This window comes from Lolium rigidum, chromosome 1 (assembly GCF_022539505.1).
Source record: "Lolium rigidum isolate FL_2022 chromosome 1, APGP_CSIRO_Lrig_0.1, whole genome shotgun sequence".
In the NCBI taxonomy this organism is placed as follows: domain Eukaryota; kingdom Viridiplantae; phylum Streptophyta; class Magnoliopsida; order Poales; family Poaceae; genus Lolium; species Lolium rigidum.
Window position 1 is genome coordinate 68,886,130 of NC_061508.1, and position 15,952 is coordinate 68,902,081.

Below are 15,952 nucleotides of genomic sequence, written 5' to 3' on the forward strand. Positions count from 1 at the left end.
AGCTATGATGCAGCAATTGGGTGCAGCTGGACAAGGTATGTTTCCCATGATGCAGCCAAACATGTGGAATCTGTCGATGAACCAGTGGTCGCAGTTCTTTGGACATCAACAAGTCCCACCTGATGGGTTCAATTCTATGATGATGTTGCCTCAGGGGGTTGCTCCTAGTATTCCTCAACCTAACAGTCACGAGAGTAGTGCCAGTCTGAATCCTATACTGCAACAGCAGTCCTCTGGTGGTAGTAAGAACAAGAAGAAGACTCAAAAAGTTTCTACATCTGATGGATCTAAGCCCGGTGGTGACAGAAATGAGAATAATTTGCAGTTGGTGGTTGCTAGTGGTCTTTGACCTGTGATGGATCCTAAGTTCAAGAATGTCACTTGCTATAACTGTGGTGAGCTTGATCACTATGTGGGTCTATGCACCAGAATCAAAAGGTGTTTCATATCCAGTAAAACTGGCCATCACATGGATAGTTGTCATATGTGGTATTCTCTCTTGCCTACTGCTCAATATTGGGGGAGTGCCAACCCAGGGCTGGGGTTCTTTTATGTGGAGGTGGAAGGACCAGAGGTAGTCCAGTGGCTTAACATGGACAATGTTGGAGTAGTGGTGGTCAAGGAAGGTGAGATATCTGTTAGTGAGCTTGAGAAGAGTTTCAATAAAATGTGGAAAGTGAACTGGTTTTGGCAAATCAGACAACTTGGTCCTAAGAAGTTCTTGGTGAGGTTTCCCCCTAGCAAGAGGATCAAAGAGTTAGTGGAATACCCCTCCATCAACCTCAAGAAGGAAGGTGTGGTTATCTACTTTGTCAATTGGGAAGGCGAAGTTGAACCTTTTGAGGAGTTCCAAGAAATCTAGATCAAGATCTTTGGCATCCCTGCTAAGTGGTTAACCTGGAAGACAATTTGTCAAGTTTCTACTACATTAGGTGTGCTTGTCAACATTGACTGGCATGGTATATTCAGAAGCTTCTACAAGGAAGTGAGGGTTAAGGTGGCTGTGATGGACATGTCAAAAATTCCTACTAACAAACTATTTGAGATGGAGCAATGCTTCTTCTTGATTGACTTCATTGTTGAGGCTGAAGGGGATGCTATTGATGTAGATGATGAGGACGATGAGGACCTTGGTCAAAGTAATGGTGAAGACAAGATTGATGAAGAAGCTGAGCTTGGTAATGACTTCAAGGCTTTTGATAAAAGTAAAAGTGGTGGAAACAATAGTAGGATGGAGACTGATACTTCCATCCCTGATCCTTAAGGTGGAAAGAATGTATCTAGGTCTTTTGCTCACCAATGCTTGGAATCAAGTGTGAAGGATAAGGTGTTGGGGATTGATCAACATGTACCTGCTTCTAGTGCTTTGGTGCTGAGAGATGCCGAGGAGAATATTGGGAAGAGCCTCCTCCAACAATTTGATGCTGAAAGTGATGAAGAAGATGAGGTTGCAAATAAGAGGAGTGAGGACACTATATTTGACAAACCTGACCTTCCCATGCCTTCTTTAGTGTGGAAGGAGAAGAAACAATGGGGTCATGTCCAAGCTACAAGTATGAGCTCTAGAATTCCAAGAGATGGCAAGACTGCTATTGAAAAGGCACAAGACCTTAAGAAGGCAAAGAACTTGGAAATCCCTAAAGGTAACAAAATTTATGGCTTTTCCAATTCCTTTGTTTCCCTTGACAATTAAGTTTTATTTGATAAAGCAAAACATGTTGGCATTAGCCTGGGTCACAAGAATTTTAATGTTGATTCTATTATCAACAAAATTAAACAGGTTGAAACCAATAGTCTTAAAGACTTTCATGTTTCTAACCCGGCCCTATTTCTTCCTGTGGACATTAGTCTATCTGTGGAAGAGCTAAGAGTGGGTGTGGAGGATGAAAATGTGGTTTTATCTGATTAGGAGGATCACATTAGTGATGTACCTGATGAGGATGAACCATGGACATTAGTCTATAGTAGAAAAAGAGGAAGAAGAAAGTTAATTTTTGAAAATGGTATAGCCCTAATTTGGAACCCTATGGTCTTAATAGACCTGATAAGCTTACTAGAGTGCATGATCTCATTAGAGAGATATGCCCTGATATTATTTTTTTTCTGAGTCAAAAAAAGAAGAGTTCACAAGCTTACAGTTGCAACAGCTAGACCCTTGGGGGAAATTCTCCTGGGACTGGTTGCCAGCTGTTAAAACTGCTGGTGGTATTCTTGTTGGCATTAGTCTTGACCTCTTTGATATAGTTAAGTGGGACATCTTCACTTATTGTGTCTCTGTTCAAAGAAAAGCCAAAAAAGATAATGTTGTTTGGAGAGTTCTTGCTGTGTATGGCTCTGCTTATGAGGAGAATAAGTTGGATTTCATAAATGAATTGCATAATGTATATGCTTGTTGGATTGGTCCTACTTTAATAGGAGGTGACTTCAACCTCATTAGAGAAAGATGTGAAAAGAACACTGGTAATGTAAATCAACATTGGGCTAATTTGTTCAATGATTGGATTAATATGGAGCTCAAAAACCCTACTAGGCAGTTTTCTTGGGCTAACAACTAGGATAATTTGGTCATGGCCTTGCTAGATAGGGTTTTTGTTTTTACTTGTTGGGACTCTTTGTTTCCTGCTAGTAGTTTATCTTCCAAGGCTAAAGTTGGTAGTGATCATACCCCCATTATTGTTGATACTGGTGCTTTGAAAATTCCTCATGATAAACAGTTTAGATTTGAAAAGTGGTGGCTTAAAATTGAGGGGTTTGAGCAAGTGGTGGCCAAATTTTGGCAAACCCCCTGTCATCTACAAAGTTTTGTTGATAGATGACAATTTAAGATGAGGAAAACTAGAAAAGGTTTGAAAGGCTGGTCAGCTAATATTCTGCTCAAAGAAAACTTAAGCAACAGCTGGTTATTGAATATGATTTACTTGACATTGCTTCTGAAACACAATGCGTATCCCCTGTTTCTAAATCTAAAATGAAGAATATCTTTGTTGAACTTACTAATATTTGGAGACATGAGGAAATTAAGGCCAGACAAAGGTCTAGGGAACATTATATTTTGGAGGGTGATCGTAATACTGCTTACTTCCATTCTCTAGCAAATCAGAGGAGAAGGAAGAAACAGATTGGTCAACTGCAAGGTGATTCAGGCATGGTAGAAGATAACAAAGGTATGCTTGAAATTGTTGTTAATTACTATAAGAACATTTTCTGCCAAGAGCCTTGCCTTGATATTGATTTAGTGGATGATTTCTGGGACCCTGAGGATATGGTGTCTCAGGATCATAATAATATGCTTGATGCTTCTTTTTTTGAAAAAGAGGTGAAGGAGTCAATCTTTGGCTCTTATGTTGAGGGTGCTCCTGGCCCTGATGGCTTTTTTTCTTTTTTATCAACACTTTTGGGAGCTCATTAGAGCTAATTTCATGGCTATGGTGAAAGATTGGAATGAAGGGAAACTAGATCTGTTCAGATTGAATTTCTCTTTGTTAACTTTAATTCCCAAGGAGGCTGAAGTTGTAACTATACAGAAATTCAGGCCAATTGCCTTAAATAATTGTAGTTTCAAGATTTTCTCTAAGTGTGCCACCAATAGAATGGGTGTGGTTAGTGAAAAGCTTATCTCACCTAACCAAACAACTTTTATTAAGGAGAGGTATAAACTTGAGAGTGTTGTTTCTGCCGATGAAGTTATTCATAATGCAGTGCATAATGGTCAATCTGGTTTTATCTTTAAGCTTGACTATGAGAAGGCCTATGATAGGGTTGATAGGGATTTTCTCTTGAGAGTCATGAGGATGAGGGGGTTTAGCCCCAGGTGGATGTCTATTATTGAAGGTCTTTTGCATAATGGGTCTGTGGGTGTTAGGATCAATGACTGTAATAGTCATTTTTTCTGACCAATAGAGGTGTGAGGAAAGGGGATCCTATCTCCCCTATCCTTTTTAATTTTATGGTTGATGTATTCACCAAAATCTTGTCCAAAGTTGCTGTTAATAGACAGTTAGCTGGGCTCCTGCAAGAATTGGGAGGTGGAGGTATCATCAGCATATTGCATACTGATGATACCTTACTTTTCCTAGAAAATAACTTGTCCTCTGTTATAAATTTGAAGTGGATCCTGGCTTGTTTTGAACATATGTCTGGCATATATGAGGATCAATTTGCACAAGTGTGATTTAGTTCCTATTAATGTGGATGATAGTGATGCATAGTTTATTGCTCAGACTTTGAACTGTAAGCTAGGTGAATTCCCTATGCAATATTTAGGAGTTCCCTTGCATCACAGTAAACTTAGAAGAGAAGATATCCAACTTGTTGTTGATAAAATTCTGAAGAAGGTTGTTGGTTGGAGCGGAAAGCTTCTTAACCATGCTGCTAAATTAGAGCTGGTTAGAAGTGTCCTAGCCAGCATCCCTGTATATTTACTTAGTGTGATCAAATTTCCAAAATGGGCCATTACCCTTATTAATTCTCAAATGGCTCAGTGTCTCTCGGATAATTATGAGGGACATCACAAATACCATTTAGCTAACGGGGGTCTGGTCAATAGAAAAAAAGAGTATGGAGGCTTAGGCATTCCTGACTTATCAGAGATGAATATGTGCCTGTTAGCCTCCTGGATTAAAAGATATAATTTGAATGAGAGCAAACTTTGGAAACAGATTATTGATATTAAATACTCCCTCCGTTCCATTCTATAGTGCCTATAGTTTTTTGGCACGGAAATTAGCGCAAGAGTATTCTTTAGATAAGACCCCCTGGCTTAATGATTTGAGATCGAAGTAAAATGAGAGAAATCAGTAACTTCCTAAATTAACATAACAAATCTCACAAATCTCTCTGGTTGACTCTCCATATATGTGCAGCCAGGTTCTACTATTAAGAAAAGAAAAACAATGCTTCCTAAATCTAAGGAATTCTTTGGGGTCATGCATTAGGAATCTCAATTATTTGTATCCCTTTTGTATGGATTTTTTCATGCATGTCGCGTGGGAGCTGACCGGTAGAGGGGGTAATTGAAAAAAAGCCAAGCTACAACCTTATATTCTGAAACAAATGCCAAAAACCTATAGGCATTATAAAAATGAATGGAGGGATTATAGTGTTGATAATCCAAAAAAAAAAATCTCTTGCTCTTCTACTGGTGTCTCTCCTTTCTGGAAAGGGGTGATGTGGGCTGCTAAAGCTGCTAAAATGGGGTATCAATGGAAGGTAGGGGATGGGAAGAAAGTTAAATTTTGGGAAGATCATTGGTTTGGGTCCTGCAGCCTAGCTATTCAATATTGGGAATTTTATTTCCTGGTTAATAAGCAAGATAAAACCATTGCTGAGCTTTGGGATGGGGTTTCTTTAAAAGTAACCTTTAGAAGATGTTTTGATCATAGGTTGATGGTGCAGCGGCTGGAAATCCAGCAAATTGCACAGTCCATTACCTTGAATAATGAGAAGGATGCTCTGATTTGGATGTGGGAGGCCAATGGGGTCTATAGTGTGAAATCTATGTATGTTGTGGTAAATTTTGGTGGGATTAAACCTGATGATATTCACTGTGTTTGGAAACTAAAGGTTCCCCCCAAAATTTATTTCTTTCTCTGGTTGTTATTTCATAATAAGTTGCTCACTAGAGACAACTTGATTAAAAGACAAAATGTTGATGATTTGACTTGTGTGTTTTGCAATGAAGTTGAACCTTGCCAACACTTGTTCTTTGACTGTGTGGTTGCTTCCAAAGTATGGAAGGAGACAGGTTTGGTTTTGGGCCTTAGGATTAAGTTTGCAAACCTGTCTGATATCACTTCTCTTTGGAATGATAAAAAAAATGCTTTACTCAATATGATTTTTTGCGGCTACCCTAAGAACCATCTGGATTACCAGGAATGACCGTGTGTTCAATCGATCTCAATGGTTTGAAATGCAGGGGATGTGGAGGCAAGTGGCCTTCAGTTGTGCCCAGTGGAAAATCCTGTTGAAGGAAGAAGAAAGAGGAAGTCTGAACCAGGTGTTAGCTCGGCTGTCGCCGTTGCTGTCGTGGCCGGAGCCTGGCTGACCCCTCAGAAGAAGGCGAGATCGACTTTGAAGGTATGCGACATGAACATGGTGCAAGGGTTTGGGCTGATGCTGATCACGGCAGAAGATTTGGCGAGAACCCTATAGGCCAACGCTCTGATGTTTGATGGCGACGGCGCAGGATTCAAAGTGCTGGAGCGTCCGTGAAAAACAGTCCTGAGATGTTGTTGTTTGTGCCCTCCCCTTTTCCCCTCGCGGTGTCAAAACTCTTAGTGTCGGTCTGTAATATGGTTTGTTATGTTGTGGAGTGAACTGTTAGGCTTTTGCTGTTGGGCATCAGTTCGTTTGTAAAAATCTGAATGGTTGTTCCGTGACTATGTTTTCAGCAAATGGAACCGAGATTTGAAGCCCTGTTTTTCTAAAAAGAGTAAAAAGTCCTTTTTTCTACCAAAAGGCTTTTCATTGATCATTAGAGGAAGAAAGAGGTACAATTAATAGAAAGCCAAACAGTTACATGCGATCAGGAAAATATCAAGAACAGTAACTAAAAACAATTCAGTTGGCGGTCGAGCCACTGATCAAGGTTGATATCATTGGTAGTCTGCCATGTCGCAGGTGGCAGTGACTCAAGATCAGCGGCCAAAGCGACTCAGCGAGAAGGTGGACTGCGGTCTCAGGCATGATTTTGCAAAGGAGGCAGATAGGGTTGCAGCATTGCATGGGCATACACGCCTCAGCAGATTGTCGGACGGCCAACCAAGAGAAAATTACTAGATGAAAGCTTGAAAACTGCATCAGGTAGCACCCTCGGACTGAACTGCGTTAGCAGTTGCAGTTGTTCGCCTGGGATATATTGTTGGGTGTGCAACTCGCGGTGGATATTCCACAGTTAATGGAAATCGCCGATTAGAAAGAGTCTGTATTTTCCCAGGAATGGGCAATCTGAGCGACCATTTAGACTTTTGACTGCCACTCGTCTATATGTAACTTTCGTATTCTCTTTTTTTCTCTGCATACGACAGCCGGATCAACTGAAAGCTCTCAGTCTTGTCCTGATCAGTGCGACATCTTGTAAGGCACAGGATGACAGGACGTCAAGATGACAAAATGGACAGTTCAACCTACAAGCACTACTCGTTATTGGATACACTGTTTAGTGTTGAATGGCCAGGAGGAGCAGAACGCTTTGGAGAAAATAAGTTTACCAGTGGACCTCACCCGCAAAAACTTTGACCAGATAATGATAAGGATGGTATTGGTATCCAACCGTGTGTCTTGTCGGGTGCCAAACAAATCGAGATGGCAACTCTCATCACATACAACTGTACAAGTACTACATTACCAATCGATGAGCACGAGCTGAAGACTTCTGTAACCAAATCACGCTCATCCTCTCGCTCAAATACCCACCTAGATCAAATCCATATAATATGAAATAATGAACAGTGCACGTCCTCAGATTTGTGCACTAGATATCCTTCCTAAATTCTTTATCCAAACCTATTGATCATTAACTTAGAGAGGATGTGTACTTCACCACAAAAAAAGTATTTGTCCACGATGTAAAAAAAGAAGTGGTTTTATACATCACGGGTCCTGCTGTGGAATCAAAAGTGAAGTTATAGAGATATACTCCCTCAGTCCCACAAAGATAGAGATACATCCAAATTTTGACAAACCTTTGACAGGTTTCGTGAGACGGAGGGAGTATAACGCATTGCAGGGTTTAAAGAGCAGAACTTGAGACCACCAATTCACACGGTATAAGGTTTGAATATGATATTAATATATGTACTTAGAAAAGCATCTCCAGGATACAAGAAACTGAAACAGTCAGCACCATTGCACTAGCGGGCATGTATCGGTTGGTAGTACTCAGCAGAAAAGATATTAATAAGATGGACACTGAACTGTACCGCTTCTGTTTGTCTTCCGTTGGTAATGCCAATCTAACCATCTATTGTTGATCCTCAAACTCATGGCCATGATCCAAGAGATAGTTGGCAGCCAGCTCTTCATCCCTGTTGCACGCAAAGAAGACCTCCAACACAAGCTCACGGTTGAACCCCATCCCCTCGAGCTGTCAGATATGAACAAATGCAATCAAATATTAAAGCTAGTATACACGACATGCATGTAATGTTATAATAAAAATTAACTGATGGGTTAAATGTGACAGCCATATATCATGGACAAGAGCAAAAGTTATGTGAAGCGCCTTCCTGATCTAGCAAGCACAGTACTGAGCATGCATGTAAAGTCTTATGATAAACTGTGATGCAAATGAAGTGATATGTTGGAATACTACGTGTACAATATATGTGCATTTCGTAGCTATGAAAGAAAAAGGGGCGCACAAAAGGTTACTTTGTTAGCTTGTTGCTGATCCAAAATTAAGTACTTCCTCCAATCAATAATAATTGTCAGGTCTTTAGTTCAATTTAGTCCAAATTTGAAGTAAAGCCCCAACACTTATTATGGATCAGAGGAAGTAATGTTTTGGACTTCTATCAATTTAAACACACCTTTCTAGAGATTTAGAGCTGGTGTCTGGGAGTAAAAAAAAAACCTTCAGCTGTTTACATACAACATATCTGCACCTATACCACACAGCTGTAGAGGTCTCCCATTGGATATCTTATTCTGCCCATGTAGCTATTTCGATACTTTATGATCCAAGGATTTCACTAGAAACACTTGTAATAGCAAGAACCGAGGCAAATAATACAAACTAGAACAAGTATGCATTTTCTTCACGTACACAACACGTAGCTCTCTTAACTAGCAATGCAACAACGATATTATACAATCCAATAATAATGGCTACTCAAACTAACTGCAGAACACGGATAATATAAACTTAGAAAGGTCTTGCTCCCTCTGATCCATATTACTTGATGCTAATATAGATGTATCTAGACACATTTTAGTTGTAGAAACATTCATTTTAGCATCAAATAATATGGATCGGAGGGAGTACAAGAAACACAAATAATAAGAATGTACTGTACCCGCTGGATGGCATCCCGTTCTTCTGCAGTAACTGTAACCTGCTGTGGCAATTGAGCTGCTAGGGCACCTAATATATTCGCGGACCTGTTTGAACAAAGTGTATAAATATAATTTAAATCGCATGTATGGCTGCCATAACAATTGCACATTGTTGGGTAATGTTTCTTAATTCTTACGCGCCAGCACCACTCTCAGGAGTTTCGTTAACCAGGCGGAGAAACTCAGCCTGATTTTCCTGAATCAACCGCAGGATCTGTGGGTTTTGTTTCCCCAGCTCTTGGAGCATTGGCTGTGAATAAAAAGGCTCATATACCAACTGATTTATCAAGTATAAAAACAATTAATTAAATTACTAAATAAATAGGCTACTTCGTACCTGCAAGATTTGAGGATTAGACTGAACCAATGTAAGCAGTGCTTGGAACTGCAAGGAAAAGGAACATCAACGTTAGGACAACATAACACTTCAGTGGCCAACCTGCATTAAAAGATTGCAATGTACCTGAGGTAGCTGTCGCAGTGCATCAAGGGCACCGGCACCCACACCAGCACCAGGATTGGACCCACCACTTGGAACACCCTATTAATATATGTATATGAAAGCCAGTTTAAGGAATCATCATCAAGTTTTTTTTCCAGAATAAACATGTACAACAGGAAGGTAGCTGTAAATGCAGCACACATGGGAGTGAAGAATGCTTTATCAAGAAGAGAAACAAGCACGTCAATGTAATATTCGTATTCTCCACGCTAGGAGACTCCAGAACAGACAGTTGAAGAGCATATCTAATCCAAATTGCATGAGATCTTACGAATTTCTAACTTATTCAAGCAATACCAACCTCCTGCTGTAAAGATCCTAAAAGAATGTTATCAGTGCTTTTATGAATTATAATCATGCTTCTGATGATGTCCTATGGCATTTCACTCAGCATGTAAAACAATTATGTTGTGAACATGACTGAATGTCTAACACAGCGTAAACTAGTTTAACTGGGTCCAGAACTCTACTGCCTTTGTAAAGCTTGACCTATCCTTTTCCATGCGGAAATATCCTGAAAATAAAACACTCAAAAAGGTGTTTAGAGAGCACATACCTGGGGGAAAAGGTTTAGAGGATTTGCATTAGGCCCTGCAGAGGCGCCACCAGCTGGCTGAACTGGTGGTAGAGGTGCAGCCTGAGCCTGAGATGGAGCTTGCAGGCTTGGTGCCTGTTGACCTGGAGCAGGTCCTCGAGCCACAGGTGGGGCCTCTACAGTCTCAGGTATTCCCTAGCAGTCAAACCAAAATTGAACTTAACCTGTTATTTTCTATGCAAATTCATTGTACTCCCTCCAATCCATATTAATTGACTTCAATATGGATGTATCTAGAACTAAAATGTGTCTATATACATCCATATTAGAGTCAATTAATATGAACCGGAGGGAGTAACAGTAAGCATATCTGTTCTTTCTTCATCATACAAATATATTACATTTATATGCAAAACCTTGTGTATTCAGAAATGAATCATGAATACAGTATATCAGATCTTTTTAGGGCTCTCCAGATTTTGTACATAAATAATTAAGCACATGAAAGGCGAGACAAAATTAAGAAGCATGGAACTCACAGAATATAGATAGTCGATAGCCCTCTCAGGATTGTTATATGCAGCACGTAGAGCACGGACAACCATATCACGTTCCCAGGTGCCACCACCCATGTCAAGAATTTGTTGGATTGTCTGTTCTAGACCGCCACCAGAGACAAGGTTTGATGCAGCCTGACTGTATACATCAGCATCACCTCTATACAGCACAAGCAGGATAAAGCAATATTAATTATAGTAGAAACAAATTATACAAAATTAAAAGAGAATCAATTCAGTAACCAGATAACACAACATATAGAAGCAGCAATCGCAGACATTTACTGTTGGCAAACACACATGAGAACACATAAGCTCTGTTTGGAACCTCAGTTTTTTTCAAAAACAAAGTACATCAAATACAACAGTATTTCAGTGCCCGGTCAAGCAATACTTCAGTTTTTCTCCTTTCTCAGTTTTAGAAAAAAGGGGTCCTGCCACCTTCTCCAAATACTTAAACAAACAGTTTTGATGACATCATGGTTTTCAAAACTGCAATAGGTATTTCTATAAACTATAGCAGTCAGAGAGAACTTTAAAAAACACCGTGCTGCCAAACACGTCCATAGACTGAAATGCTAGTTTTAGATATCTAAAATACATTCAGAAATATAGTACAAAACTGAAACAGAGAGAATTTTAGCCTATCAAAATAGTCAATCATGTACGGAGCATGAAATTTTGAAACTTACGCATTTCACAGGTTTCATCACTCTTTCTACACCCTTCTCTACAATACTTTCTATCAGTTAAGCAGTACAACTTCCCGAAATACTAAATAAAAAATTACTTCAATGCCAAACTATGTCAGGAAACTTGTTACACAACTTATCAGCTGCTACTATTACTACTTCATTCATCCGGCTTTACATTCTTTATACAGAAATTCATTTCTTCTCACAGATTCAAGAAAAGTTCAGAGTCAGGGCTCATAAACCATCAATCAATTGATATAATTGGGTGTCCTGTCTAACAGAAACACAAACAAACAAAAAACATGTTGGGTCACCAATGTGCAAAATAGAATAGATAAGAGTTTACAAAAAGAACCCACATATGACAAGAGACCCTATGCATAAAGTTAGCAAGGAATTTGTAACTGAAATCACAAAGGAAAAGCTCTAATTATACGATTAACAAACCGATTACATGCATTAAGAAGAAAGCATAGCATCTAACAGAACGAAATAAAGGCTCTGAAATGGACTCACGATGCAGTTACAGCAGCAGCTGCTGGATCAAGTGAAGGTTGCACACTGGGAGGCGCCCTATGAATGGAAATAAATTATTAAGATAAATAGAAGGCCCCAATACAAAATCTGGAGGAACAGCTAACTCACGGTTCAGATGCAGCAACAGGTGCTTGTGAAGGTGATGATCTTGCAACAGAGGCAACAGGTACAGATGGAGTAGAAGCAGCAGCAGGGGCAGCGGGCTGAGATTGGCGAAATGGGACAAATTAAACATTCCCAGTAAGATATTAATAAAAACAAGGGTTGCCCAAAACAGAAGCAGGGGTGATCTTACACAACAGAATTATATGAGGAAAAAATCTACTACTTTGTTCTTACATGATATCAACTAAAGTGAACAACATTCTTAGAAGTCGAGAAGGTTATGATCAAATATCTCTCACCTTCTTACTATCTATAGCAACACAGATATCCTTCATGTTCACTAACCTAAACATGTTCAATTTGAAATGTCTACAAATAACCCTAACAACAAAGAGGGATATGACATGGCAGAACACTGTTGATGTGGCTAGCTTGTTTGTATGTATGTTGATATTTTAGATAAAAAAAGGCTTGAATGGAGATGCAACACAGACAACAAACTAGGACCAGGGTGGAAATTGCACAAGAAATGACGAGCTATTAATAGAAAGAATAATGTATGTTACACACTTCAAGGCAGAGAATATATTTGGGACCAACTAGTGCAACACGAACCAAGAGAAAGCTAAATATCTCATATCAAGCTTTTTTTTTCACACAGCAAGTCATAAGAACCGAGAACAAAATGTTGCTTCAAGTACAATACTTAAATCTCCGAAAAAATTACCTGACTAACAGGCGCCTTTGAAGCAGTAGAAGCACCACTAGACGAGGCCTTTGGCTAAAAAAAATGCATAACAGATAAGTAAAACAGAATCCAGAATCTAAAGGTTACAGCCAAAAGAATCTTCAAAATACACTTGTGGTACAGTACAAACTTTAAGTAATGTTGAAAATGCTTCAGAAAATAACGTTTGAAGTGAAGAACATCTAAATGTGGATCCACATCAACAAAATGACCAAGTCCAATATTTATTGCTTCCCCTAATTATATTGGGCTAAAAAACTAGAAAAAGTTTGGAGTACCCTCGCTTGATTAAACATGTAAAGGCAATTCAGTAATTGTAAAAGTCACATGCCTATGATTATATCTAGCTACACAAGAAAGGAAGGGTGGAGTCCTTACTGGTTTGGGCACACAACTCGTTTTGATTATCAGATGGATGGAATACTTTGATTACGCAACAGGGTGTCGAATAAGGTTAGCAAGGTCCAATCTACGCTCGTCCATGTCCCAGCAATACAGATAAGTTTACAAATTACACTCATCAATCAGTGTCCTATGCATACATGAGAGTGTGTGTTTCTGCTTGAGCCGTACGAGATGAAACTAAAGTAGGCTACATAATCAAGTTTAGTGCCTGCAACATACAGTGATGGCAGTAATACCCAATGAGACCAGCAAAGGATATGGCACAAATTCTTCAACATTCCAACGAGTTGCAATTCAAACCAGTGGGACAAGAGCATGGAGTACCTTGGAGAGCATTATAACAAGGAAGCTGTTCTCCACAACATTGTTGTCTCCCAGAGTGGTGTTGTCCTTGAGAATCTTCCCCTGGTATATGAGCATCTGCTGGTCCGCAGGGTACACGCTCTGCCCCTGAGCACTCTCGATGATCCGCTTGACCTCGCCCACCTGCAGAACAGAGCCAGCTATAACCAGGGTACAACTGCCGTGGCGAAGCAAAGCATCAACCACATTGATTACAATTCTAACACGAAACCTCCCATTGAGCAAAAAAATCGCGCAGACGTCGAGCACTGCCCAACAACACTCGACATGTTCAACTCGGAGCACCCAACCGATGCAAAATCACAGGCATCGGCGCCCTAGCACGCTGGACCCCAGGTCGGGGCCGATCCACACCCGACGCACCAGCGCAGCGGAGCTCAACAACCACCGACTAAACCCTAGATTCAGATTCCCAGAGGCGCGGCGCCGGCGCACGCGCACCGAGCGACGGGGACCCCCGAATCGCGCGGAGATGGCCCCGAATCGGACCGAATTGCGAGACGATCGCGCCGAATCGCGCGACTGGAGGCGGGGGAGAGGGGGTCGTACCGAGGCCTCGGGTGCCGCCTCGATCTCGAAGCTGGTGCCCTTGAGGGTCTTCACGTTGAGCTTCATCGCGCCGTCGTTCTCCTCCGCCGCCGCCGCCGCGCTCCCGCTCTCGGCAGCTGTGATGACTCTCGCGCGAGGGTTTTCGGCTTGACTCGGCGACTGGCGAGGGAGGAAGACGAGGCCGCACGGGGGAAGACAGTTGAGTTTATAATACGGGAGAAAAAAAAAGGAGATAATCAGGGAGCCGTGACGAAAAAGATGTGTACTCTATCCTGGAGAGGAGTTGGTATCTACTTTCTAGCTGCAGTCGCTGACGCGTGGGGCCGTCCAAGTGTGGACCCGGCTGCCAGTGGGTGGTGGCTGAGGAGGCCAGCACTGTGGGGCGAGGCGGTGGGCGGATCGGATGCTCCGTGCTGTTCTGTGGGCGGATATGTGTTCGCGCCACGTGGCAGATAGGCACTGGATGGGCGCCCGGAGCTCGCGTGTATCTGGAGCGGACGTGTGGGTATGCTGGTTGGGCGTATCCGCGGGTAGATACTTGTTTCCTTCGCAGGGGGGGAAGCGGAGGGAACGGATAGATGCGGAGCAGGAAAAGGTGGGTGTCGTCGGTGTTGGGTTGGACAACAAGAAAGAAAAAAGGACGTGTCAACTTTCTTTTCCTGTCAAAATATTGCTGTTCCACTTTCTTATCTTATTTTTTTTTCTTTTGCGAAACATAGTATATACACTTATCCCTATAAATGAAATGTATGCACGCACACCATATCCGTACGAGAACCTTTAAGTGACTGGGCTCAAAAAGCTTATCTGTTTTAATATGGACGAAGCCACCACATGCATCTAGCGATGGACGCCTCCCACCAAAAGAATATACCTCATTTATGAAACATTGTCACGCCTTGGTTGTCCTTGGTGTTAGGTTGGAGAACAAGAAAGAAATACTCTTTTTTCCTTTGATTGAATACACATCACTTTTTTCCTTTGGATCGGTTAAGCTGTTTATTTACTAGGGAAAAAGTGTATAATGCTTCTTGCTCTACAAATGCAAACATCATGAAAATATCATGTTGTAGAGTCGAGAACCTTCCGTAGCTCGTGCAGTTGCATTATATACGTCGTGACAGATCAAAGGGCGCATCGGCGGTCAGTGCAGGTTTCTCTCGTCACCTTACCATAGATATATGACCAAACGGATTGGGCACAAAATTATGATAAAGGGCATGTCATTTAGCCTATTTCGGGTGGACATATTGAGTGAAAAAACCATGTTACATATTCGAGAAAGTAGATCGAGGGGAAAATAATATCAAATGAATGGATTATCAGCATCAACAAGATCAACCAATCGATTCGAGCAAACTGACAAAATTAACAACATCGCCCACAACCTTTTAAATTTAGCATTTCCGTTCCATCACCGAAAGCATGGACCAAGCTCGGCTTACCCAAATCACTAGCAAATTGTGTAGAACATTGTTTTTCGAGAATCAGCTAGAAGCACCACCTTTTCATGGGAAGGAAATAAATATATACAAATATGTATCAGGAAAATTAATAAAACAAATATATTATCAGTTAGATTATCTTGTTATTGGCATATTGGCAAGGCGTACTGGGCATGAGTATCACCGTTGAGGTCTCTATCTTCGAGTGTCCTACTCGTTTATATATTTTTCATGTGTCATTTTTACAAGACAAAATGGCATGATACACACTTCTACGTCGTGTTTCTTGGTGTTGTTTTACATCAGCCTCTTTCCATCTATATACTACAACAAGCTCTACTACTACTAGCTTTCGCCGGCTTCGGTGATGGATGGGTGACGCGCTATTGTCTGTAATCGTCGCTAGGTGGTCCAAAGATCTAAATGTATTTTTTTATTTATTTTTTGGAGATATTTG

At 40.9% G+C, this 15,952-nt stretch overlaps 1 protein-coding gene across 1 annotated transcript; it reads right to left on the bottom strand.

Annotated features, from left to right (window-relative positions):
• Window positions 1-7,747: 7,747 nt before the first annotated feature.
• LOC124695864 (ubiquitin receptor RAD23d-like) lies at window positions 7,748-14,196 on the bottom strand. Its single transcript, XM_047228951.1, has 12 exons — window positions 14,051-14,196; window positions 13,463-13,624; window positions 12,713-12,766; window positions 11,989-12,083; window positions 11,860-11,916; window positions 10,631-10,808; window positions 10,113-10,286; window positions 9,518-9,595; window positions 9,392-9,439; window positions 9,192-9,304; window positions 9,015-9,099; window positions 7,748-8,083 (listed from the first exon to the last, which is right to left on the bottom strand). Exons 1-12 carry the CDS (start codon window positions 14,114-14,116, stop codon window positions 7,961-7,963), a joined length of 1,233 nt encoding a protein of 410 aa, XP_047084907.1. The 5' UTR covers window positions 14,117-14,196; the 3' UTR covers window positions 7,748-7,960.
• Window positions 14,197-15,952: the final 1,756 nt, after the last annotated feature.

Excerpts from the sequence above, each read along its gene's own strand:
- LOC124695864 (XM_047228951.1), bottom strand. The coding sequence starts at position 14,116 with ATGAAGCTCAACGTGAAGACCCTCAAGGGCACCAGCTTCGAGATCGAG. Across the intron at positions 10,809-11,859 it reads GCTGCTGCTGTAACTGCATC|AGGTGATGCTGATGTATACA; the intron begins GTGAGTCCATTT and ends TGTGCTGTATAG. Across the intron at positions 9,100-9,191 it reads CCTGAGAGTGGTGCTGGCGC|GTCCGCGAATATATTAGGTG; the intron begins GTAAGAATTAAG and ends TTGTTCAAACAG.